The sequence below is a fragment of the Cottoperca gobio genome, chromosome 2, assembly GCF_900634415.1.
Source record: "Cottoperca gobio chromosome 2, fCotGob3.1, whole genome shotgun sequence".
Classification (NCBI taxonomy): Eukaryota; Metazoa; Chordata; class Actinopteri; order Perciformes; family Bovichtidae; genus Cottoperca; species Cottoperca gobio.
The window spans coordinates 7,586,349-7,613,935 of NC_041356.1; the positions used below are offsets into that span (position 1 = coordinate 7,586,349).

At 45.9% G+C, this 27,587-nt stretch overlaps 2 protein-coding genes across 3 annotated transcripts; both read right to left on the reverse strand.

Moving 5' to 3' along the window:
• Positions 1-2,939: 2,939 nt before the first annotated feature.
• On the reverse strand, positions 2,940-9,105 carry adamts1 (ADAM metallopeptidase with thrombospondin type 1 motif, 1). Its single transcript, XM_029449339.1, has 8 exons — positions 8,082-9,105; positions 6,894-7,234; positions 6,643-6,775; positions 6,067-6,524; positions 5,754-5,940; positions 5,418-5,596; positions 4,964-5,139; positions 2,940-4,847 (listed from the first exon to the last, which is right to left on the reverse strand). Exons 1-8 carry the CDS (start codon positions 8,704-8,706, stop codon positions 4,106-4,108), a joined length of 2,841 nt encoding a protein of 946 aa, XP_029305199.1. The 5' UTR covers positions 8,707-9,105; the 3' UTR covers positions 2,940-4,105.
• Positions 9,106-9,456: 351 nt separating this feature from the next.
• Positions 9,457-26,818, reverse strand: adamts5 (ADAM metallopeptidase with thrombospondin type 1 motif, 5 (aggrecanase-2)). 2 transcript variants are annotated; one of them, XR_003833707.1, is made up of 9 exons: positions 25,715-26,818; positions 19,157-19,289; positions 18,767-18,934; positions 17,997-18,280; positions 16,807-16,990; positions 16,544-16,719; positions 16,286-16,461; positions 14,166-16,186; positions 9,457-9,468 (listed from the first exon to the last, which is right to left on the reverse strand). XR_003833707.1 is itself a non-coding variant. In XM_029451501.1 (8 exons), exons 1-8 carry the CDS (start codon positions 26,816-26,818, stop codon positions 15,472-15,474), a joined length of 2,940 nt encoding a protein of 979 aa, XP_029307361.1. In that variant the 3' UTR covers positions 12,302-15,471. The 2 variants fall into 2 exon arrangements, 1 of the variants encoding a protein (XP_029307361.1); XM_029451501.1 differs by lacking the exon at positions 9,457-9,468 and having other exon boundaries at positions 12,302-16,186.
• Positions 26,819-27,587: the final 769 nt, after the last annotated feature.

Sequence of the window (27,587 nt, forward strand, 5' to 3'; positions counted from 1 at the left end):
ACTTTGCTAAATTGCTTTACAAATGAATTAGAGCTGCAACAATTGATTGACAGACAATATTTTCGCAAACTATTGGGATAATCGATTAATCAAAATGGAGGTTTCCTGCTTTTCTCTGTTTTATATTATATTAAAGTGAATGTCTTCTGACAAAACAAGGCATTTAAAGACATTAACTTGGAAATATTTCATTAGTTTCTGACATTTTATAGGCCAAACGATTAATTGATTCAAACAATTAATAGATAGCAAATAAATAATCGTTTGTTGCAGCCCTAGAATGAATGGCTATAAACATGTTTTTAAGTAGGCCTATATCATAGAGGTGCGAACCCTTATTGATAATAAGTGAAGTAAATAGTATTAGTCTAGTAATAGTCATATTTAATGGATTTGACATTCGTTTGTGCTTTTATTTTGAAGATCTTAGCGTCGTTATGTCTGTCAGGCTTGATGCAGCGAGAGGAAATACGTCTGGGTTTCAGGGTTCTATGTATGTGCGCGAGTCCCCTGCTTCACGTGCTATTGAAGTCACATCACGACTTTAAAGATGAAAGAGGATTCAGCTCAGGGCGTCACAGCATGTCGCTTTCACACCTGAGTGACGACACGGCTATTTTCAGGACACCAAAACATCTCCAGACGCACTACTTTTTGTTGTTAGATTTAAATGTGTCCCGGAGCCATTGTGTCAGGCGTGGGTTAACGTGACAACTTTATCCAATTAACACTTCTGCAACACATAGGTGACATGTCAAAAACACTCAAACAGGCCCATGTAAAAGACCAAGTACAGCTGATTAGAGTCTTTGTAGTTTTTGCCAGGAGTCCTCGAGCAGACTCGCACCATGCCTAGAAGTCACACTACACTCGGTGGGGAGGATCAGTAATAATATATAAAGAGCAAAATACAAGGGGGAAAAATCTTTCTTTTAGTGCTGAAAGGATACTGTTGCAGCTGTAGACACACGTTTTGCAGGGGCAGACCACCACCACACCCCTCCCTCTGTGCTGGGAATACTTTGGATGAAAATGCCACTTGTGCTAACCTGTAGGGACTTAACTACAGCCATAAAACTGACAATTAAAGAGCTAAATTACTGTTCTGAAAGGCCCCTAGTAGGCTGTGAACGTTATCCACTGTAGAAGTGCACCATCCAAAAATGATCACATGACACTGCCGTTATGTGTTTGACCTAATGAAGCTTTTGGCCTTAACATATTTAGATTCTTAAATGTGAATACTGTTTCTATTCAAGATCAGATTTGCCATGATTTAAACAAACTTTTATGAGCAGCCAAGGGTGGCATAAGGATGAAGATAATTTAGTTCTCGGAAATGCCACCCACATTGAGCAGCGGTGATTCATAATGCCTTCCAGATGTTTCTTTCAAGCTGTAATGATGTGACGCTGAGGCACAAAAAAAAACAAGCAGGTAAAAAAGTAGGCGCTGGTTTCATTACAGGCGTACATATTAATGCTGACATTTTCCTCCCAAATTGTGTGTTTTTCTTTGTCAATCGCAAAGTCGGAAGAAAAAACATACATCCTCGCCTACGTCAGTTGTTTAGGCTTAGAGACTCTGGTGACACATTATGCTATTATGCTGATTACAGAGATGGCCAATCTTCTTCCTAACCATCCATAATTACAGGATAATGATTTCCTTTGTGCTGCAGTGGGAGCCGACAAGGCGGGAGATCATCTTCCTCAGGGCCCAAAAGGAAGTGCCACACAAGTTTGAGCTTTTAGTGATGGTACTGAGGTATGTTCTGCTCCCAGCTGGGGTTCATAAAGTTCAGGGGACATGCAATGTAAGCTATGAACGTATTAAAATAGAGCAAAACAAGGTAGAGATGCAATCATAACTCGGATGCACTGTGGCAAAAATACATCACTGACTTTCTAAATGTAATGGTTTATCAGTCTATAAAGGAAAACAGTGAATTATCCAGCTTCCTGCATGGATTCAGCACTGGAAATAAACATTACATTCAACAACTATTTTAAAAAGGGTTGGATTATTGATAATGAATGGACATCATTTGTTTGCATGGATTTGGGGGAGGAATAACAGTTATGAGAAGTTACAGACATGAGACATATTAGCAGGCCTCCATGTAGCCAGACCTAAGGGGCCCCTAAAAAGGTATTAGTTCATGTTTGCCCTCAAGCAGTTTATTCTGGTTATGACTATCCTCCCCTTTCTCCTAAAATGTTTAGACACTGTGGAGGGATTGAGCGTCCATATTGGATGGCATGATGAAATACTCCCATCTAGTGGATGAAACCTGAATTGCACCATATGACTAAAACTAAAACTCACCGGGATTATAGAAATGTATCAGAATCCCTCATATATTTTGTGTGTGTGTGTGTGTGTGTGTGTGTGTGTGTGTGTGTGTGTGTGTGTGTGTGTGTGTGTGTGTGTGTGTGTGTGTATGTGTATGGGCGTGTATTGCTATCTTTGTGAGGACACATTTCATAGTGCTTTTTGGAGGTTAAAGGTTTTTATTTGTGTGAATAATTCACACATCAATCTATATTTGTGTTCATTAACCTGTATATTGCTATATGAAGCATTACTGGTTGTTTATTAATCACACCCCCAGTGTATAAAGGCCTTAAGACTTGATATTAAGTCAAGGTTAGAATAAGGTTTAAGTTAGTTTAAGGGTTAGACTGTTGGCAAATATCAGTGAGCTAGAATATGAATGTAGGTTAGTGGTACTGATATTTGGACATGAGTGCAAACTGACTGTAAGTGGGTTAGTGGCAGGTTTACAAATAAAAAGAGCTCGACAGCTGGTGAAATTATGTTCCATCTCTGCTGTAACCGGTGGCCTCGTTGTGTGGCGTAATTGGGGAAATAAAATAAAGTGTGTGTGAGTGCATATCAGTCAACATATAAACAGACAAACCACTCTGGAGACGAGCTTCACAAAGTCAATGTGATACTTTATTCATGAACCTAGGACCATATATATATACATATTTATATATATATATTTATATAACACTGTATAAATACTCTATATATTCTACTCCCTTCTGTGATCTCAATAACAAATAAAAAATAATATTAGAAAAAGCCACATGATTATATTTAACAGGCTGTACAAAAATAAATAATGTTTGTATATTCTGTACAAAAGGAAAAGACTTGATAGAAAAAAACAAGGTGCCTTCACAGAAGGCAGGAGAGACTTACTTATGAAGTAGTAGCAGGAGACAAGTCCCTCTTTAGGTCTCCACACACACACACACACACACACATGCACACACACTCACACAGACACTCCTCTTTGGTCTTTGAAGAGTTCCCTCATTGAAGGCTGTGTAGCTGAGGGCAAGATATGGCTAAAGGACAAAGTACAGCATACTGAGGCATTTAGAGACAACTGGGTGTTACAATGTGCCGCTGGCAAAAACAAAGATGAAGTGCTACAGATTTGTGATAAATAAACTGGCAAGTTTGAACATAAACACTATGACAATAAGCTATATTTGTTCCATACCTGATGGGGTGTAGAGTAGAAAATGAGCTATTCTCTTTCATTAGTTTCTTTATATAATCTGCAATAACCTCCCCCACCCCAACCCCGTATGTGTGAGTCCAGCCCAGCTTGGACAAACATCATATACATGCATTAAAAATTTGACACGCACACAGTCTCCCACTCACTCACTCGCACACACAAGCATGACATTGGCACGGTAAGCAGCATGATCCTTTAGGAAATCAGGAATGTCCATGCTTTCTTCCCCTTGATGGGAGGCAAATTGTGCCGCTGCTGCACTGAGGCCAGACAGGCAGCAAGCTGTAATCAGTCTGTATTGCTTCAACAAAGAGGCAGTGCCACTGTGGTCCAACATCTGGCCCCAAAATGGAGGGAATGGGTAAAAATTGGCCTTTACTGTCGCAGTCATTGTGGACCCATTGTGGGATTCTTAGACTACCCATGAAAACCACTCTTGCTCTGGATGTAAACACTCATCTCCCTCTTTAGTTTGTCTGTGGGAAAATGGAGGCAGTGAAGGTCAGTGTTTTTTTATCTGATGTCTTTCTGTAAGCTGGTTGTATGTAAGGATCGTAGCAGTCCTTAACAGGCACTCTGATTGCACAGTTCCAGCAGGGGTCGCGGCCGGTCTTTGGGGTCACAGCTGTCATGGGTTAGTGTGCGCCCATCGTGGCCGATGCAGCGCAGTTGGCGTTTGCGGAAGCCTCGGCCGCAGGTCTTTGAGCATGCTGACCATTCTCCGAGAAGCCAGGAGGGACAGGACTGGGTGCCGCAGGACCGTGAGGCCAAGGGGCGCAGCTCCTCTGGACAGTCTCTGGAAGGACGACCCTGGGGATCTAGACACACCACCTCTCTCTGCTGCATACCCCCTCCACAGGTCTGGGAGCATGGACCCCACTCCCTCAGGGTCCACTCAGCTCCACCCACCTCTCTGATGGCATTGATGGACTGGCGGCGGCCCCCATTGCTGTTGGATACAGAAGCAGCATTGTTGGGTCTCGGGGCAAAGTAGCTGTACTTAACCCGGGGCCTTGGGGCTTCCCCCACAGATAGCACCTGGATGGTGAGGGGCTCCGGGAGGGGGGCGAAGCTCCGGAGACGCTCTAGAGTAGCGGAGGAGCCGCTGTACCGCAACAGTGCCCCACGCAAGGCGATGTCCGTCTCCATGGTCATCAGCTTGTAATCGCCATTCAACAGATAAGTATCATCCTGGCGACGCACTGCCAAGTAGCTGTTATCATGACGACCGTTGCCTGGGGCACGCTGCTTGACGTCCAGGTGGGTGGCACCAGCAGGGATGGTGACAACATCCTGGTAACCAGGCCTGTAACAGAGACAGACAGAGGTCAGACTAAGCCATAATTCACTATTTTAACATGCATACTTTGATGTTTCAGTGTATATTTTAAAACATTATTTTATGTATGAGAAAATAATTACCTAGCACGCTCCAGAGAGCCAGACACTTTCTTGCATGTAGAACCGTCTCCATCGCACACACCGCACTTATCAAAGCGCCGGTTGGAGCCGATGACACGATCACATCCAGCCTTGACACACTGGCCTTGAACACAAACGGAGGTGGAGTCTGGGCTGCAGGGAGTGCCATCAGCCACCTGGGGGCAGCAGAGAGACAAACATGGAACTTTAGAGTAATGTCTAGTAAAACTGTTACATAAGAGTCAAAAGGTAGAAAGTAAAAGTATTTTCCCTAGCAAGGCAGTAGCTTCAGGGCTGAGACAAATTACAATAGCTGATCCTTCCACTTGCAGGTTTGCACACGTAAGTGGACTATTATGAGATAAACTAAGACTCTGGAAATGTTGTAACACCATTCTACAACCGAGTAAAAAACACAACATATCTATATAATCTAGTATGTAGCCATTCTCACCTTAGATTTGAGAACAAAGAAATATCCAGTCCCCTTGGCCCGGCACACCAGCTTGCAGCGATCTTTTGGTGAAACTCCAGCATACTTGGGCACCCACTCAACACCCTCGCCTGAACCCAGCGACACTTGGGCTGACATGTCGTTGTGGGCCAGGCACTGTTCCTCACGGAATGACAGGCCTGAGAAAGAAACAGAGAGAGGTCAGATTTACTGCTTGTTCAGCCTGAGCCGCATGTTAACTTTCACACCAATGTGCAAGGTACTTCAAAACATGACTTCTTCCTGAGAACTACTTCAGATATGGTGCAGATTTCTGTAATGACAAAGAACTCTTACCATTGGTATCAGGGCAGGTGTCCGTGTTACAGGAGCGGTACTGGATCCTCTTGCCCTCACAGTATTTGCCCCCGTTCTTGGGCAAAGGGTTGTCACAGGAACGGAAGGAATACTGCACCCCTCCACCACAGGTCCGAGAGCAGTCGCCCCAGGGACCCCACAATCCCCAGCCACCATTGACAGGAGTCTGAAAGAACCAGGGACATGAGCGTTACAATTTTGAACTGAGTTGACGTAAGATGATTGATTCAAAGCTGGAAGACCAAAGACAGTATACTACTACTTTGGATTATGGATAAGGTCTGGTTCCTACCTGGTGTTTGGCAGCTTGGCTCTTGGTGAGACACAGTCCGGCCAGACAGTAGCTGTCATGTCCGCATGAAGTTCCATCAGCCCAGGGGAAGTTCTTAGTCTGGCACACCAGCAAACCATTGGAAGTGGTCACAGTGCACCAGAGAGCTGCGCATGTGGTACTCAGATCAGGGCAGTGCTGGGAGTCATCGCCAAAGGTCAGCCGACACTGATAGTCTGCGTCATAGACTGTCCCGGGCAGGGGCTGTGGGAGCGGCTGAGGTTTGACCGGTTTGTCCAACAGGCACTGACCATGGCCGTTGTCCAGGAAGGTGGTGACCATGAGGGCGGAGCAGGGGGACCATGGCTGCTGTTGGTCCAGGTTAGACAGGGTGGAGGCCATCATGTGAGAGCCCCAGTGGGCACCGTTGACCCCAGAGCACATCTGGGCATCATCATGAGGCATGTTAAAGACGTGGCCTGGAGGACAGAGATTAAATAAGAGTTATTTGAGCACCTATACTAAAAGTAGCTGATGTGATTGTACACAAGGTTTTATAACGCGGTATAAAGAACATGGCTTTTTTTCTTTTCTTACCCAGTTCGTGTGCCACAGTAAATGCTGCTTGCAGACCGTCATCTTCAATAATAGAGCAGCTTCTGTCAGGGTCGCACACAGTGCCAACATCTGCCATTCCCAGAGTGTCACAAGAGTGGGCGCCACAGAGATCCTAAAGAGGAAACAGAGAGCAAAATTAATGTTTGAATACTCTTGAATCTCTTCCTCTTTTCTTTTTTTTATATCTCTGATGCATCATCTGTCTTAACACACTTTCTCTACCAACTTACCGTCCTGGTGAAGAGCACAGCGGTGTCATAATGCTCAGGGTGGCGGTCGCTCGGTGGGTTGTGCTGCCGCTGCCACTGGCAGAAGTTGCGGAGGGTCATGGCTGCGTTTGATGACACCTGAGGGCCTCGCTCCTCCTCGTATACCACCAGCAACTTCACCACAGCCAGGCTGATGGAGTTGTGGATGCTGGGGTGGCGGTAAAGGCGGGATGCCACTGCCATGATGGTCAGCAGGTAGGGTTTGAGCCCTGCACCGTGGAACTCAGCCATGGACTGGTCGGCCACTAGCATGATCTCCAGGTAGCGAGGAGTGGAAACAAAACGTCTGGTTCTGTGGTGGGCTGAGGGGAGAGAAGAGAGAGAGAGGTCAGACTAAACTATGTTCAAAGGTCATGTGAGCAGATATCAGGTTTCAGTCCTAATTGTAGAGCACTGTAACTTTTAAGACATTTGTTTTTTTTTCACTTTATCTGAAACAGTCTGCCAGTGTTTTAAATATCAGCTACAAAGGCTCGTTTTATTCAGAGGGATAGAGGCTCCAAAGAGAGCTCTGGATGTGCCTGAAGGAGCCTGGCTGCCATGACTCAGCGTCACACCACCACCCTCGCTCCTCCTCCTCAGGGTCCACATTCCTAAAATGAACTTTTCTGGTGGAAACTTATGCGAAGCGAGAAAATCCTTTCTGGGGGAAAATATCTGCCGGTGCGAGTTGTACCAGGAGGCGAGTTTACACGTCTCAGCACCGCCGGGCTCTGGCTGGCTCCAACCCCGCAGCTCCCCTCCCCTTCCTCCGTCACGCCTCCTCCCTTTTCCCCTTGGAGAAGTTTGCCCCCCTCTCTCCTCCCCTCCCTTCCTCATCTCTGGTAGTGCGTAGACGGCGCTGTCAAAAAAGGTAGCCGAGTCCATTGTGCATGCTGTGCACCCTGGCACAAGCACAACTCCAGCTGACAGCAGTTTGTGCTGCATATTAACTACATCCAGTGACTTATTTAGAAGATATGTTGCTTTGTTGGTTTACAGCTTTAGATAAGCTGAGCAAATTTCCAAATAAATAAATAAATATGTTATTAAAATAAATCACTTTCTCTGTGTTTCCTTTGACACTTTTAAGGTTGCTGGTCCGACGATTTCAGCTTTATGAGATAAGTAACAATGCGTAAAATGTGCATAGTATTTCTGCAGCCTTACCTGTCTGATCTGCGTTAGCTGCTCCGTGCTTGGATTCTTTCTCCAGATTTGTTGGCACCCTCTCCTCGTCCTCGTTGACCCCGCACTTGGAGCTCCCCTCCTCAGCCAAAGCTGCCCGACTTCTCCGGCGGATCGTATGGACATCCTCCTCAAAGCCCTTGAAGTCACTCGAGTTAAGGGGCTGAATAAAATACTCTTCCCCTTGAAAGTAGAATCCGCCCCTGAGTCCGTGGCACAGGTTGAGCGCAGCGGCAGAGTTCTCCTCTCCGTTCACCGTGCCAGAGAAGAAACAACCCGGCTCGGCTCCGCTCTTGGGTTCCTGTGTCGGTTCGGACTCAGGACTCCCCACAATGTGGAAGACAAAACCCGGCGCCAAGAAGGTCTGGTCAGGTTCTAGCTGCAAGACTAACTCCTTGCCAAATACGTCCAACCGGTACTCCCTCATCTCCGCCTCCTTCTCCTTCTCCTCTGTGGAGAGAGTCCGCCATGGCTTGGTTTCGCTCTCCGACCGGGCCGTCGGGTCTAGCCTGACCGGCACCACGGTGCTTTCTTCCCAGGCGCTGTGCGCCGCTCCGACGCACAGAGCGGCGATTAAACCAATGGAAACGTGTAAAAACCTCATCATATAACTGTGAAATCCGACAAGTGGAAAGAAAAAATGATAATAAAGTCTCTACGAGGAAGCAAATAAATCCTTTAAAAGGTTTTCCACTATAAGCTACAAACCCCAAGTCTTTGAACTTCCACAAAGCTGTCCCCAAAATTACGCGCTTGCGTAAAAATCTAAAAAGGGATCAAATCCAGAGCAAAACTCATTAAAATGTAAGTGCAGGTCTGATTTAAAAAGCAAAAAAAGTCCTTTTATTAAGTGAAAATAAAAGCTGGATCTCGGTAGTAAATCCAACAGGTTTATTTTTCTCCAAAGCTCAGCAGATGTCAGTTTCTAGTTCTCTGTTTGATGGGGCAGGCTTTTCCTCTGCTGGCCAGTTTAGTCTGTTCTCTGCTCTTGCCTTGCAGTCAGAACAGAGCAGGTCCCTCCTATATATCCCCCTGCCTCAGGACCACCCCTTTCTTGAGGGCCCTTTGATCTGAGAGAGGCCAAATCCCGTGCGCACCAGCGACCTGGAGCGTTGTCATAATAATCAATCATTGTGGAGGATAGAGGGCTTTGGGCAGAGAAATGTTTTCTTCTTCAAACTCTGCTTGTCTGTCACAAGATGGACATGTACAGTTATAACCCAGGAGTACTATAACATAATATATTACAATAATATTTGTCATAGAGCCTAATAGATCATCTCACCCAAAGCCTCTTACATGTTCCATTAGTGAAGACATTTATGATATTAAAACCCAAACTTCTAACTTTGGCACTGTTGCAGCTCTACTTTCTAACTTAGTCACTAAACTACTGCTTATTAAACTCTTGCCTATTCCAACATAAATCAGGTTGACAGGCAGCAGTGGCTGATGTGCAGCAGTGTTGTAGTGTCAGTGCAACTGGAGAAGGGAGATGGCAGCAGATCCGGAATGGTAACCATATCGGCCAAGTCTCCGGGAGTCGTACTCACCTTCCTCTGTGCCAAGCCGGCTGTGGTGCGCCGTGGCCGGGTTCGGTAGCTCTGCTCCCCGGGGAGAGGGAGCAGAGAGGGGCCGCTGAGGTCTTAAGGTGGAGCGATTCTCCCATCGGGCTGTCTCTGCGCTCAAACCAAGGCAGGCAGAGCCCCTGTCCTCCGGCTTTTTCCGCCACCCGCCCTGACTGTTCCTTCTCTCCAGCAGACAGGAAGAGTTTACACTGGAGTTTCATTAAAAAATAACTGGCAAGGCAGAAACCCTACTATCAGTGCATCAAAAAACATTTTATACAAGTGAAACTCCATTCATCCATTCTTTTGAAACCAGATTGTTCAGGAGCAACTGTTTGGGGAAAGTGAACTAAAGTAATCTCATATTACACAGACCTAACATCTCTCCAATATAATGATACATGTTCAAAACATAAGAATATCATATAATAATATCCCAATGAGGAGACCTATGTGTGGTGTTATTAATTTTTAAACATTACCTAACATTCTACATCCTAGAGAGATTATTGGCACAACTTCCATTGCAGTGCGTAACTTTTGACTCACTGGAGCAAACGTCACTGATCAATCTCAAGGGACAGATTATGGAAGTCTACCTTAAAAGCAACAGGTCAGAAAAGTGAATAGTTGTAGTTTCGTAATTCTCCAGTAGATGGTAGGCCTGATTTGTGGAAATTCCCCACACTGCTGCAGGGATTTTCCATGACTTGATGGAGCAATCACACAGTTTAGCCGCCAGGTGGCGCCATGGCATCACATTTAGCAGCTTGTAAAGATCCAAACCGTGAGCGAGTGACCGCAGGGAGGCAACCCTGGAGCTCATGTAGTGTGTGGAGAAAGGTGCCTCTGCTTTAGGATACTGATCCTGGGTAAGAACTGCAAGGTTTGGAACAATAAATAACTAAGTGGATCAGTGTAAGAAAACCACCAAACTACATTCATTTAGTTTTAAACCGGGGCTTCAGGTTAGAAAAGTGGAATCTGAAAGTTTAATTTACTTTATTAAGAAGAGGCTGACTGACCCAGGAGCCTTTGACCACTATAACCACAGAGAATCTGCAATTAAAACATTTTGTAATAGAATATTTGTCATAAATGTTAAAGTAACAATCAATCGTGATGTCAATAAATGATTTAAAGTGTATTTGAAATGCATGCTTTTGTATTTATATATGTTCTGTCTCGTGGTGGAAAGTAACAGAATACATTCACTTATGTACTGTACTCAAGCATTATTATTGTATTTATTATGATACTTCCTCTGCTTCAAATATTATACCTCTTACTCGACTGACAGCCATCTATTTTACATGGTCATTTAATAAAACATTTTTATACATAAACCTTCCAAGCAATATATAAGATAGTTAAAATAAGAAACACCCGCACCAGCTGCAACATTACAAAGCTGCTTACATGTTGTATCAATAATAATCCAATATAAACACTCTTAAGGGGGACGATTCAGATGTGGAGTACTTTTATTTTGATACTTAAATATATTTTGCTTATGTATATTGTGTATATTGCTATTTTATAAAACGGACATGTCAAATCAAGCAATCTAATTGGTTCTTAGCCGTGCTATAATGAGCGTATATCACGGGTAGAAATGTAGTTACTTTTCACAACAAGTCAGTATCCCTCCGCGTCTGAGAAAAAGCTACAGCTGTTAAATTACGTCCGTTAGTTAATTGATTAAGTACAATTACACACCTAGTACAACCTTACAGACTTGGTACACTGTTCTAAACAAGTCACCACGCAATACAAGTGTTGATTTACATACCGTCTTGCTTCCATTTGAATTAAATCCGCTATGTGTGTATTCGGGCTTCCGGGAGGGCCGTAAGTGAAGTTACCGTAATGAATCAATATATGATGTAAAGCGCAGAGTCTCAGCTTTCAGAAACCGTTGAAATATTTTCGATTGCGCAAACTATGACATAATTACGGTAATCCAAAACTTTGCTTGCAATCGCCGACACATTCAGTGTTAAAGGGAAACAAAGTTACAAAGCTTTACTCTGGAGGAGTGGATCGATCAGTGCCTATCTCCAGAGAAGAAAGCCCCTAAAAGACGACATGCAGAGCTACGTGAAGAGCAGGTAGACCAAATAATCATCAACGTTGTCTGTCTAATATGTTCGCTAGCTGTTAGTGTTGCTGCATAGCAACCACCTCGCACTATGTTTTGTGCAGAAGGCAACGGAGGGACTATTTTATTTTGAACATCATTATTTAATAATAAAAACTATTTCAATTGGAGTGTGTATTTTTCTTTCATATTGCCACACTTGGTAACCGTTTTATAAAAGCACTAGCTCACTTCAGACCGTGATATATGCTCATTATATCACAGTTAAGGGGGTCCGCTTCGCGTCGGGCCGAACCACGGCCCTTAACCTGTGATATAATGAGCATATACCACGGCCTGTCGTGAGCTATTGCTTAAGTATATGTCTGTACTTAAATATATATATAATATCAAATATACTCCGAGTACTCCTTCCACCAAGAATTCTGGCAAAATGTCAGTGACATTGGTCCTGTTATAAATGGTGTGTGATGACAGCGACTGATTTGCAACAGTTAAAACACATGTAAGATAAATCAACACAGACACAAAGATATTTAAATATATAGATTTTATGTACATATATTCATGTGGATGACTAGAAAAGAAACACTATATTCTTACAAAGGAATGATTCTGTCATATTCCTAAGTTAAATAGTAATTTGATACAAAATTACTATAATAAATAAAACTCATCTCATTGTTTTTTTATTCACATACCAGTTGTACAAACAATAAATTACAAGTTCAGTGCTGTGTTTCTGTCGTTCAGCGGTAGGGGTTTCCCCCCTGGAAGAGTCAGAGTAGGTTGTGTGTATGAGTGTGTGTGTGGAGTGTGTGTGAGGGTTTCTGAAATACTCAATTGCTGTAACTGGTGGATTGTTCCAATGTGTTTGTATGAGTACATTTCTGTGTAAATATGGTTGAATACTAACACATATATGAAAGATCTAGTTATTGTACAAAAATGTCTACATTGTGTAAATAAATCTGAATGTGTGAGGGCAGAAGAGAGAACGTTGTGAGTGGTATGTTGACCTGGGTCATGTATCTGAAGGCGCCAGATGGGTGGGGTACGCACAGGTGGAAATGTAAACTAAGTCCATTTGAGATGTAATGTCTACACTCTAAATGCATCCTTGATTAAATGGGTTCTCCCAAATAAAATAAAAAGCATATTTCCAAACTTAAACCTAGTGGTATCTATGATGCTGATAGTTTTGTTTTTCGCTTAGTTATAGTTTATTGTCTCACTTTGTTGAGAGTGAGACAAGAAGATTGAAACCACACACTCGTCCGTTCAATACAGAGTTAGACGTGGCAGCCTGTGAGCTTCGCATTAAAACAGGCAAATTGTCCTTTTTACACTTCAGTGTTTGTACAGATTAAACAAACCCCATATCACATGTTAATTAAGAGATGTCTGAAGGCGTATTTTAAATCTTTGGACAGAGCTGTTTTCCCTTTCTTCAAGTCTTGATGCTAAGCTATGCTAACCATTTCCTACCAGGCTTGAGAGTGGCATCAATCTTCTTGTCTATTTCTCAGCAAGAAAATTAATACGCTTATTTCCCATGAAGGCAACATGACTTTCCAGAATCAGTGTCCCCCAGTAGTCACTGGGACTATTTCTTCAGCAGAAAGTAATTGTTGACAGTGAGGTCTGAAGTATCCGAGGTTTCTGGAGTTACAATGTATATTTTCAAAGCTGTCAACACAAAGGAACTCCCATTCATCCACCAGATCTTAAAACAAATGCTTGTATTTTGGGTGAACTGACCCTTTAAAATCATCACTTCTGTGGCACAATCTGAATAGTTGAAAACCATTCCCACCCATCAGGGTTGGAAACAGATCAAAACAATCATTTGTAAATACACGATGTAAAGCAGTAAAAAGAGAATGAGTGATGAAAAGAAAGAGTTGAATTGCAAAAGGACATTAATGACTGCATTAGTATCTCCCTTGCTGTCGTTGCGAGTATCCAGGGCACACATTGTCGTATAAGCATCGCTTCCTAAACAGATAAACAGACAAACAAACAGATATTGACCTCCACAATAAAACACGAGGGTCGTAAACCTCCCAGCACCAGCATAATGACTGATACAAACGGAACTGAGAGTGTTCATGGTACATACTGTATGTGCTTAAAACACAGGCCTGGTACATGAACGTGCACATAACGCGCGCACACACACACACACACACACACACACACACACACACACACAAGAGCTGCAACGATTAGTCGACTAATTGATTAGTCTAATTGATTGGTCGACCGACAGAGAAATAATGGGCAACTATTTTGATAATCGATTATCGAAGATTAATCGATTATCAAAATAATTGTTAGTTGCAGCTCTAACACACACACACACACACACACACACACACACACACACACACACACACACACACACACACACACACACACACACACACACACACAAGCACCAAAAGTCGTGCATTGCCCCAGACCTGTGAGTCATCATTAACCTCCATAAATGTATGAAGTGTCGTGGTTTCTTTGCTCCTTTGTCAATTTAACTGTTGTAAAGTTTGTCCTCTAAGGGCCACCGTACACTCCCTTTCCATTCCATCGCACATTGCTGCTGTTAATACGCTGAACAGGTGACTCGTGTCTTCAGGATAAACTTTCTTACAGAGTTGTTGCGGAGCCGAGAAACCTTCTAATAACATGAACAGTTTATTAACCAAATGTCTGGGTTTAGCCATTCATCGTCGGTCACCACTACGGGAAATAGTTTATGATCAGTCTTCCCTTCTTCTTGTGCTGCTTCTCGGTTTTCAGCCGGACAAATCATTCAAATGAAAGCGCAGAGCACTTCTAGTCGGGGCATATGTGTAGCCCTGATCCAGGACCTGCATACGTATGTACGTCTCCTGTAACTTGGACATTTCGGTCAGAGTGGCTCATAAAAAACCTTAACAGGAAGAATATTGGTAGGTGGAAAAAGACAGCCTGTCAATCTTTGAATTAAAATGGAACATACATTTCTTGGTGTCTTGCTACAAACATTGCCTACAATCCAGTGAGGTCGTCTTTTCTACATTCTGCCCGTAACACACTTTCGGAGCAGTTCATTGACTAAAATGTCCAAGTTACGGGAGTCATACGGGACGTAGTATGACGGACGTGGGGCAGGGCTAGGGGTTTGGGTCAAAATGACGACAAGGTAATAACGAGTGCTTCCCACCCGTTCCCATCGCTGTCTCGGACACACAAAGGGGGTGCGACATCCAAATCCCCACAGTGATTAGAACAAATGGAATAGCATAAAAAAAAAACATGACAGGCATGCCATTACAGGGCAACACACACACACTAAGCCTCTAGAGTATGGAGACCGAAGTAAAGACAATCAGTTACTGTCCATGTGGAAATGACATGCAATTTAAGTCCTCAGCTATGCCAGGGCGATGTCACTATCACATGGACGCTGTCCTCTCTTGCTCTGCATAGCTACTATGATTTCAGGACACACAGTCAGGTACATCCATGACCATCTGTCTGAGTCTCTGTGCATCTGGTCCAGGCGCTTTTAGCCAACATTCACAGTCCTGTTAAAGGTTCTTAAATTCATTGGTCCATAGTCCTACATCCAGCACTTGAGACCTTTCATCAGATGTACAGATTAAACGTGTTCCTATGAATTGTTTATTGTCTCGCGAATCATTTCCCCTCTCCTGCCGCCTCAACATTTCTTCACCAGACAGTGTTTGAAGGCGGAGGGTCGGGCACCTAACGTGCAGCCCTTGGATAGTTTCCCATCCTGGTCCTTACACTGCACCGTCCGGCTCTGCCAGCCAGTGTCACAAGTCCTGGAGCAGGTCATCCAGGCCCCCGTTACCCAGTGGGGCCCCGGGGTTGGGGTGGAGGGACCTGGAGCTGTCGGTGGCCTTGGGACCAGGACAGGGGGAGCGGAGGAAGATGTCGTGGTGCTACTGGTGGTGGTGGTGGTGGTGGTGGTGGTTCTCGTCGTGGTTGTGGTGCTCTGTGTAGAGGTGGACTTTGGGTTGGGGATGAGCGGAGCTGACGGCTGCTGTGGTGCTGTCCGCTGCTGTGGTGCTGTCCGGCGGGGCATGAAGAAGCTATAACGAACATCCAGGGGCTTTTTAGCATCTGTCGCTAGAATCTGGACCACCAAGGCTTCTTTGAGGGCCCCGGGCCCCATGCTGTGAAGCCACTCGTCCCTCTGGCTCCAGCCGCTGTAGTTGAGCACAGAACCGTTGAGTGGGATGATCGTCTCGGAGGTGGAGATCATGAACTTGCCGTTTAGGAGGTACTCGTTGTTGGGCCGTTGCAGGGCCAGGTAGGCGGTGTAGCGGGTCTGGTCCTTGGCCTTGTGCTGACGAACCTTGATGTGGGTGCAGCCTGCAGGGATCTTCACCACGTCAGTGTAGCCCTTACTGTTTGGCAGGAGAGAAAGTGGAAGAGAGTTCAGATAAGTATGTGTGCAAATGTTGCTCGTTTAGTATAACGCTCAGTTCAAGTCATCTTTTTCTTACCTCTTCTTGGTGAAGTTGCCCACGATGCGTATACATCCCGTGCTGTCGCCTCCACATATACCACACTTATCAAACTGGAGCTTGGAGCCGATGATGCCGTCGCAGCCCGTCCGTACACACTTCCCTTTCACGCACACCGAGCTGCTGTAAGGACGACACTCTGTCCCGTCTATCACCTGAAGACAGAAGGTCACTAAATCATTTCCCACATTCTTTCCCCCATTTAATACACCGCAACCTTTTTTCTTTTTTACTCACCCTCTGAGAGAACACCACATAGTATCCTGTTCCTTTTGCTCTGCAGGTCAACTTGCACACATCTTTAGGGAGGACTCCTGCGTACTTGGGCACCCACTCAACAAACGTCTTCACCCCTTTAGGATCCGTCTGGGGCCCGTTGCGTACTTCACATTGCTCCTGCCGGAAACTCTTATCTGGAGGAAAAGTTCCATTAAAAGATGTTTGAAATGAATACATTTTATGGCAGCTGTTATTATTATCCCTCATGCTGTCACACTCACTGGATGATGGACATGGCGTGACGTTGCAGGACCGATAGATTGCTCTCTTCCCCGTGCAGAAGCGGCCGTTGTTCCGGGGCGGCGGGTTGTTGCACAAGCGTTGGGCAAACTGCACCCCGCCTCCGCAAGTTCTAGAGCACGCACCCCATGGACCCCAGGAGCTCCAGCTGCCGTGGTTGGACGCCTGGGAGAGGGATGAGAGGGAAGATGAAAGAGGAGGTGGAAATGACAGCGGAGGAGAGATCAGAGAGAAGAGAGGGATGAAGAGGAGATGAGAGGGGACAATTAGTGCTTATCAGACATGTTGGGAGCCACGTGTCACAGGGAAAGACTTGTGATAAGACAAATGTGTCATGCATTGTGGTGTGGAGAAGAGACAGACAGAAAAGGAGGGAGGCTATCCCCATGTGATAAAACCTCTCATTAAGACAGCATGACTGGATCTGTGGTGTAACAGCGCACGTGCTCAACAGCCTGAATGAAATTCTAAAGGCAGTGTACATATTTCTGTGTCTTTCCAACCAGCGCTACATGAGTCATCATCATGGATAAGTAGCATTTAACATTTTATGAGACAAAGTTGATTTTGTAATCCTGCAGTTCTGCAAAGCTTTTCCATTTAGTATAGAGTCTTTAGGTCTATAGTACTTCTTTCCACAGTAAAAGCCACTTAATCTGCAAACATACTGCAAGAAGTATGTCGAGAGGTTAAAATGGAGGGGGCTTAACGCTGCTCCGAACAGCACGCTGCTCGTCATACATGGCAGTGGAAATGAAGCGAGTCAGAACTTGGATCCACACACACGGTCGTCTGCCAAAGATCCAGTCAGACCCGTCAAATATCATGTGACAAATAAACACACACACACACACACACACACAATTTAGATCTGTTAAGCAAGGCCAAGAAAACAAATAGCACAGATCAGCAGTGGCATAAATAAAGCAGCAGACCACACAATGAAGAACCTGTGACGCTTTGTTTCTTCCTTTCCAGTTCATCTTCATAGTGTGCTGCATATTTAGTTTATTCAGTTTTATATTTGTCTCCCACAGACAAGTTCGTACAATGCAGACACGAGTGCTTAAAATATCAGTTTTTGAACTATAAAAAGGAATCTATTTTAGATTTTTAGTCCTTTTTTAGTCACCTTCTATCTCCTTGTCCTCCGTATTCTGATGGCACTTACCGAGTAGTGTCTCTTGCGGGTCTTGTCCACACACTTTCCCTGCAGGCAGATGCGTCCCTTCCCGCACGGCGTCCCCTCCACGGCCGGCAGCTTCTTGGTCAGACACACCATCTGTCCCTGGCGAATGACGGCGCACCACAGGCGGGCGCACACGTCCATCCCCGGGCAGACCGTGTACTCGGGGCCGAAGGCCAGGCGACACTGGCGGACGGCGTCGTAGCTTTGCCCCGGGAGCTCCTCTGGGCCCAAGAGGGGCAGGCGAGGAGAGTCCAGTAGACACTCGGCTGTGGCAGGAAAGAAGGAGGGCATTTAAAATTAAAATAAAAACCTGCATACTGGCTGGTGTTGGTGCATGAAAGTCTATTTGAGGCCTGTAAGACATATCAGTCAATAAAAATACTGTCAAGCTTGAAGCAATGCTGTTGCTACACGCATTACACCGGGAGCGATGGAGTTTTGACACTGCTTTATGGCCGTAAATATGACACTACATGATGAAGTGTGACTCATCTCGAGTGCCTGCCAAAGATCTGTCTCTGGCTGCACTGTAACCACACTCTTTAACAAGTTAATAGGATTGTAAAGAACTCACTATTAAGAGGAGATTACAGCTGTGTTTGGTCGTAAATGGCTCTGCGTGATAGGTAATGTGGGAGAAAAGTCAAATCCACATGGATGCAATTTGTAGATTGTAAATAAAACTTCTTCTGGATGGGGAACGCTCTCACAGCCCTTCATTTCCCCGTGGCTTTATTTTCTCCCACACTCACCGTTGCCATCGTCAAAGAAGTCCGTGATGGTAGACGAGGTGCAGCGGCTCCAGGGTTTGGAGGCGTCGATGGAGGTCAGGATTGAGGACATGAGCCGCTTGTCGCTGTTCACTCCGAAGCGCTCCTCGCAGAACTTGGAGTCGTCGTGAGACAAACCAAGCAGGTGACCTGGAGAGAAAGCACGAGGTGTACAGAGTTGATGGAAGGGAGAGGAACGCTGAGACTTGTGTCGGGTTTGCACACGCAGCAAGAATGAGAAACGAAAATATACAGAGCGCTCGGGTATCAGGTGTATGACATCAGACAATACTCCAGGGGTATTAATCAGCAAGAGAGATGTGCATGCCCTGGCGTGTTGATACCTTTGTTTGTGTGTGTAGCCATGCCTACCTATCTCATGTGCGACAGTAAACGCAGCGTGAAGCCCGTCGTCCTCGATGACGGCGCAGCTTCTCTCTGGAGAGCAGATGGTGCCGACGTCCGCCATGCCCAGGGTGTCGCAGGAGTGGTGGCCACAGAGGTCCTGGACAAAGGAAATACTGTAAGTTTAAATGGATCACAAAAACCTGTTGATTTCATGTGAAGTGACTTCATCCTGATACTTGTGGAACAATAAGCTTTATTTGCAAATAACCTCTTTCAAAACAGTAAAAAATGATTTTACAAAATTAAAGGGGAACTACGCCCATTTCCAAAATGCATACATGTTATCCTATAGTGTAAGTCAGTCCAAAAATATAAATAAACATGACCAACTCTCCCAAAACCAAAAACTAGAGTGCTGAAACTCAGATGTGTGTGTGGAACCGCTTCATAGACAATGAATGGAAGAATTGGGATATTCAAGTGATGTCAGTTGAGTCATTTTGAACAGTTTTCAAAGGCCGAGCAGAACTTCCTGTGACTGGAGATTTTCATATTTAAAACTGGTGGAGCGCCATTTTCTCTCCCACTGCTTTTAATACCCGCTTCCTTCCTCTGCCTCCACCATCGCTCTGTCTGCCTCACGGAGTGCCAGAGTACATAGTATTGATCTTTGTTTTGATTCCCACACATGTCCATGCAGACGAGGCCTCGGGGTGAACCGCTCGGCCCCGACGAGTGCAGCGATCAATCAGCTCATCGTAACGAACATACACACGCCTGCACACGGTCCTGTGTGCATGCATGCATGTGCACACTCACAAAACAGCTGAACGTGCTTCGACTGTATGGGTACAGACACGCACGAACCTATGGACAAACATCCAAATGTGTGTTTGCAGAACATCCAAAAAGGGAAAAACACACACACGTCCCGCGGGGAGGATGAATCGTCATGTTAAGTGGTGCTGACAGGCCTGCTGGGTCGTGTGTGAGAGACTCTCGGGGGAGGGTGTTTACCCGTTCCCGGCGGGTCGGTTTGGAACAAACTGCCTTGTGTTCTGCGCTCACACACACACACACACACACGGCTGACTGGGTGGGACCGCCTCACGCACATACACACATGCAAGTACACTCACATGCACAGAAGTACAGGAGGTACATGTAAATGACAAACTTGCACATACGGAGCACACAAGCATGCACACACACACAAGCATGCACACACACACACACACACACACACACACACACACACACACACACACACACACACACACACACCAGGAAGAGAATGCCAATTGACTGCTGGAGAAAAGAACCAGCAAACAAAGGGAAAGTCAAACAAACTCGCTGCATGCATGGACGTTTTTCTTGACTTTGTTCCGTGTGCAGAAAAGCTCGAAACTATGAAAGGAAGCCGTTTGTTTTGACTCAATGTATGGAGAATATTGCCTTCATATTTTCTCTTTCCCCATTTCCCACACTCTTTCACCCCAAAGTTCTTTACACCTCCCTCCTTTTTTATTATTTTTTCATTCACCCCCTCCCAGGCTCTAAAGTACAAGAGCTGTTTTTGTTGTGATTTCTATTGTACACTCAGCTTTCACTGTAACATGAAAGACGTGGGTGAAAAAAAGAAATATCCAATTAGAAATGGTAACACGTGAAATATATCTGACATGACCCCTAAACTCACTTCCCTATCTACACATTGTTTACTTCCACCCTCCACCAACCCTCTTCCTAACTTTGTTTGCATCCATAGGCCTCTTACAAAAGCATGAAAAGAGAGAGAGAAGTAAGTTCATGACTCAGACTCTGGGAGGGAAAGGATGGAGGCCTGCCGGATATTAAAGTAAAAGAACTGAGAGAACAAGTTACAGAAATATTGGCAGAAATAACAGGAGAACAGGTGGCATGCTGGTTGTGAAGGTCAGGAGGCGATCAGAGCTCTGTGTGTGTGTGTGTGTGTGTGTGTGTGTGTGTGTGTGTGTGTGTGTGTGTAATAAGACCACTTGCAATCTAAGCCAAGGCTTGTGTTAAACTAACAGCCAGCCTGCCCGCCAGCCACGCACGCACGCACACACACACACACACACACACACACACACACACACACACACACACACACACACACACACACACACACACACACACACACACACACACAAGCAACAAAAACCATCAATGACTGCACAGATTACTAATGATTGGGCACCAGTGATTGACAGATTGTCAAATCACTTAATTTTCATGCGATTTTATACGTAAGCCCCTTTCACACGTGCACTGCAACCCTGAAATGATCCAGACATTACCCGGAGGAGCTGTATGTGAGAAGGTAAATGTCCGAATCATTCGGTTCGGACATCCAACGGTCTTTAGCCTGCCAGCTCCCTAGTGCTAAGTCTGTGTAATGTCTGGAGAATGATTTGGGAACTTCTGTCTGTAAAATCATCAGACAAATGCAAGAAACTGGAAGAGACTTGGTTGTCCAATTTAGAAAAGGTAAGCCTAAGGTCAGTCTTCAGGAAACTTCAGGCCATCATAGCAAAGAGTGCTTTTTAAAGTCAATGATGCATCCCAGTGTGAAGAGAGTGAGGCCACATGTGTTGTTACCGGGGCGGACTGAACTCTCTGGCCAGTCGCGTATGTCGACAGAGGCCGCTGGGGTCGAGGGTTTGGGATCCAAGAGCTGTCTGCACGTTGTCAACATATACCAGACGAAGTATGGCACGTGTGAAATATCAAGAACAGTTAAAACAAATAGAGGGGCGAGCTGTGATGGGGGCAAGGGCTGGGAAATGTACACTGTAATGTACAGACACACATAAACACACGGAGGAGGAGGAGGAGGAGGAGGAGGAGGACAAGTGCACAGGAAAGGGAGGAGTCCAAATGACACACATGTGCACATTCACTGTAAAAAGCTAAATGACATAACTATGTGTTTAACACACATGTGGAGGAGATGGATTGTGTATATACTGTATGTACATGCTGTGTCTACATCAGTGTGTATCTTACATCAATCGTCATTACAGAAGGGCCCTCTTCTGCAAACTATCTGATGTTATATTAACTTATGGTATCATGATGACAGGCATATGTATGTGTAATATTGAGTTTAATCTTAATCCACTCGTGTTTGATTCACCATGGGGTTGGCAGTCAGCTAAATGTCTAAAATGTAAAGACAAAATGTAAAAGAATAACAAAAATAAAGTACTATATTTGGCTTGACTGTGGCCTGACCTCAACCCAGATTGAACCCAGCACTTCAATATCACTGGCATCACAAGTACCTGCAAGCAATGTCTATCCAAATATTTGCGCTATTGCTGCAAGAAGCGAATGAAAAGAAAGAAAGAAGAAGCATCAAGTGGCAGCATGAATGAACACATATGTATGTCAATCTCTCCACCGCTCTGCAGCTCTCTGGCCACCTTACAGTGGGGCTTTGTCCACTGTCCGAGCTCACAACAAGCGAACACAGCCATGCATAACGTTTAATGTTCCCGTACACACAGATAGACTCAGAACAGTCCCGAGTCCCCTCAATGTGCCCGTTGTTTTGTCCCGGTGCTGGTATGTGTGGAACAGGGTGACACCGCCACACGGGTCAGCTCACTCAGGGTACGGGGTGTTGGGGTAATTGGACCTGACCACAAAGAAACTAGTTCCCTCCAAGCCTGTGCTCTCCTGCCCCCCCCCCCCCCTCCCTCTCAATGGGGAACAATGGACCGGTCTGACTTCACAGTCACAAAGTCCTCAATGAGCTTCAGTTCTAGTTCAGCAGACTACAATAATCAAGTTCTACTTCAGTCGCTCCAAAAGGAAGAAGGTTATTTGTTTTCACACATAAACTGCTATCTAGCACCTCTGACAGGCCATCACCTGTAATCTACAGCACGTCCATGTTTGTCTTATCCTGCTAAATCTTCCCTAGGGTTACAACCAAAGTTTTTTTTTTCCTGAGAAAATAGTTAACACACAACCACGCCAAACTTATTTTTCTTTCTTCCTTTCGCAATCCAAAATGCAGCATGCAAGGTATGAGGTACCTGAGCCAAATCAACTCATTTCCTGACTGGCATTCTGTCAATGGAAACTCTAACAGCTCTAATCTGTTTTTTAAAACGGCGGCTTGCGTGCAGATCTTGATGTATTGGGGGCTACTCCTGCAAAAATGATTAATGGAAAAATAAAGAATAAGGGCAAAGGTTTCAGCCTCTTCACATTCCACCTTTTCCCCTTTGTAACACCTGAGCTGCAATAAGAAACATAAGTCTGCTTCCCCCGCAGCTGTAAACAAACCTCAGCTCTGCTCATCCATCCATTTCAATGATCGTCAAGGTAACAAGTAATTTAAGCCCTTAGCCCAAACATAGACTCTTGAAACATGACCTTTAATTGCCAAAGAGTTTAAAGGTCAAAGATAAAGTGAGGCGGTGGCTGCTTTCTTTGCCTTATTAAAGGTCACGACCCTAAAGTCAAGTCAAGCATGAGCTTAACTGCACATTTAGCTGCAGACAGGCTCATTTGTCCTGCAGCGATGCAACAGATAGGGATCAGGAACACGCCTCGTAATGTTCCTCAGAGGTCTGTACTGCGTTACAGGGGCCACAGTGGATGATTATACGCTCTGCGTGCGACAGAGTGGAATCACCTGCCGCTTGTGCTGACAGGTCTACAGCATGACCGCCACATTTAAAGAGTGAAGGTGAGATGTGTTGGACATGTTTATGAATAATGCAAGTGCTGCAACAGGTAAGACACAAAGGGCAGGCTGATATACTGGTAACATTGGTCACATCTGTTATGATGGGGGGTTGTATCTTCTTGTGATCACATGCAAACTCTGCAGACTTTAAAGGTATGAATCGAGTCATCTGGCGATTTCTTTATCGATTAATCGCTTGCGCTATAAAAGATCAGAAAGTAATGAAAAAGGTGCATACCACCTTCTCAAAGTCGACGAATCGGTGCATCTCTATCTGAAACTGTGCATAACTGTAAGGCCCAACATGGAGTGCTTGGAGATGAAAAGACAGTTGAAATCAATGGAAAGATGTTTTTTTAAGGTGAGTATAAGTATTTTAATAGGATCAAATATCCGCAGTATAGCCCCTGTCATGTTTCATTAGTTTCCTGGCCAGTTTGACTCTCTGCCTTCCTGTCCTGCGGCTGCCTTAGAGGTATCTGGATCGCTGTTTCCATGCCCGCCTGACCCTGCCCGCCCTGCCAAACCTAACCACCAGAGGATGTTTCCATCTTCTGCCTGGTCTCTTTCAGTCTTGCCCGTGCAGGTGTAGTGGCAACAGGCTTAGTAAGGAGCTTCGACATGGTTGGCACACATGAACTGTGCCCCTTTGCCAGCTTTCTGACCTTAGGTATGCACTACCAGCTGCCTTGCCAATGCATGATGGCGCCAACTTGCAGCCGAAGCCAGGAGATCCGAGGTAATACCACTGGTGCTCACTTTTTCCACCCGAGCCACGACAAGACCCTACATGAACCGCAATCCAAGGCGAGCTATCAGACTCTTCAACTGGGGCTAACCACTATGAAGCCACACCCGGAGAGGAGAGGTGAAAAAATGCATGTAGATCTGCTGCTGCTGCCCTGCGGCTTTCCACCAGGCAGGGAGTGAAGGAGGAGATGAGAGAGAGAAACGGACGTGAAATAAGGGATAAATGAGTGTGGTCTCAGTAAACGCAGGGCTTCTCAAAGGGTGGATGTGTTTGTTTTTCTGACAGCTCCCAGTCCCAGCTGACAGGCACTGGAAAAGTAACTGAGCAAAATGTGCAGACTGGAGTGGTGAGAGACAGAGAGAGAGGGAGAGATGACTAATTAACTGCAGTTTCGAGGGAGGTTTAGGGATATTTCTGCAATGCATCCAGCAGCTGATTTCTAACCTCCTACTATGGGAAGAATTTGCGTGCACGGATTCGGGCACGCGCTTCAGATCACACAGACTTCGAGGCTTTTGGGCTGTCAGGGGAATGGGAGGGGGAGTCTGGAGGCAGAGGAGCCTGCCTAGAAAAACACCGGGCGCAGGAAATACAGTTTTTATGGACTTTTCACAGACGCTGCGCTGCATTACGCACGAGAGATTCAGCAAAAAGAAGAGGAGGAAGAAACGGAAGGAGAAAGAAAACATACAACAGGGATGGGTTATAACCAGGGACATGTGGGGAGCAGGTTGCGCAGTCTTTACTTCTGATTGACTGCGACGCAAATTGATTCACAGGTGGCTAAAATAACCACGTAATGAGTCCTACTGGCTCAGGGGGAAACACTGTACCATTACTTATTTGTAAACATAAAAAAGGTGACGTTTGTCAGTTATTTTCATTACATCTATTATTGTAAGCTTTTTTGCTATAAGCCACCCAAGGATCAAGCTTAACTACAGCTGCCACCGCGTGCACCATCAAAATAAAAACAACCTGTGGCGTCACTCCACCGCTTTGGCATCACACCGGGGCGCTAAGCCGCCGCTCCGAAGCTGTGTGGGACTGCCAGGTGACCGGAGCGGACAGGTGGAGGTGTGGAAAGCGAGGGAAGTTTGTTTACCTGCCTGGTGAAGAGGATGGCGGCGTCGTGGTGGTTCTGGTGGTCGTCGTCGAGCGGGTTTTGTTGGTTCTGCCACTTACAGAAGCTCTTCAGGGTCGACGCCGCGTTCTTGGTCACCTCGAGCCCCTTCTCCTTCTCAGTGACCACGGTCACTTTCACCACCGACAGCCTGATGGGGTTCTCGATGCTCGCGTGCCCGTACAGCTTGGAGGCGATGGAGGCCAGTGTGAGCAGGTAGTGGTTCAAGTCCTTGCCGTATTTCTTGGTCATGGTGTCGTCGGCCACCAGAAGCAGCTCCACGTGTCTGGCGCGAGACACCGACCTCTTGCCCCGCGCTCCGCGCTCCGGAGCAGGCGCCTTGGCGAACCGGCTCCACTGTGTTCGCCCGCGCGCGCCGTGGTCATCCGTGCTTTCCTCTGCGAGCCTCTCTTTGTCCCGCCTCCCCTTTCCGAGCCCTCTTTGCCGGCGTTTCCCCGCCGCATCCCTGCGTCCTCTGCGCCCGTCGCGCGTCCCACAGCTCTCGCCCCCCTCGCGCATGGCCTCGAAGCTGAAACTCTCGCGCGTGAACACGTGGAGCGCGCTCTCCGCGTCCTTGTCCTGCAGGGCGCGCACGTCGTGCTCATGTCCCTTAGCCCTGATGATAGGCGTGATGGTGTAGCGCGCGTGGTCCACGGCGAAGAAGCCCCCGAGACCCCCGCCGCAGAGGTTGAAGACGGCCAGGGACTCCGGGTTGGAGTCCACCGTCCCGCGGTACACACATTCCCGCTGCAAAGGAGCAGGGCTCTCCCCCATCATAGCGAGCACATACTGAGGGCTCAAGTGATGCGACAGCACCGACTCGTCCCGCTCCATGTCCAGCTGAAACCGGCTCCCATCCAGGTACAGCAGGTAGCCCACCTTCCCTCCTCCGTGGTAAATCCGGTCAATGGTCCGCACGACCCCGTCTGTCCTCCGGGCAGGTGCGAGAAGCGACCCGTTCGCAGGTGGAAGATAGAAACCCTGGAAAGTAGAAAGCCCGGCTCCCAGCTCCAACTCCACGACGCACAGCAACAGTAACCGAAACCAGAGCATGCCCTCGACCAGAGCACCAAGGATCCGCACCATTGTTCATTCCAACCCGAAAAACATCTATGTATCCACTAAAACAAGCCCGGCTTGGCCGAAGAGACAACTTTCAGTATTTGTTCTTCCAAAAAACGCATCCTCCCGGTGTCCAAATCCCTCATGAAAAAACACACAGTAGTAACCAAGAGGCGAGCAAACAAAACCATTGAGAAAATGGAAAGGAAAAAGAGCTGCAGAGAGGAACTGTGTGCAGGCTGGAGAGCACTGAGCTGAACTTGGAGAACAAAAACACAAAGTTTGCTCTTAATAGGACCCGGAGAGAAAAAGTCCTGCCCCCTTTGCGCTCAATCACCACTCCGCCACCCCCCTCTTCTCTATTCTCTCTCTCTCCTCTCTCTCTCTCCCTCTCTTCCTCAAATCAGAGTAAAGTCAAGTGCAGGAGGAGAGCAGAGAAACCTGAACAATGCTGTCACTGGAGTATTTCCCATTGCCTCAGCACAGGAAAGAGGAGCCTGTTAGACTTTCAAAGTCCATCAAAATCCATATGAATCATCTTGAGAGGTGGAGAAAAAGATCCACTGAACCTCTAAACAATCACTTCAGGTTATGAATAAATCATAAAATTGACCTCATGTTCAAATTCAGGAAACCAACATCACTTGTAGCCAAAATAAAAACGTCAGCAAAATTCCCAAACAGCCATATGCTGCCACTCCCAGGACCAACACTATTTATCGCAACCATTAAACACCAGTTATTTTTACACTTTTACCACTTTGACTCCTTTAATAATTGAAGGCTAAAAGTC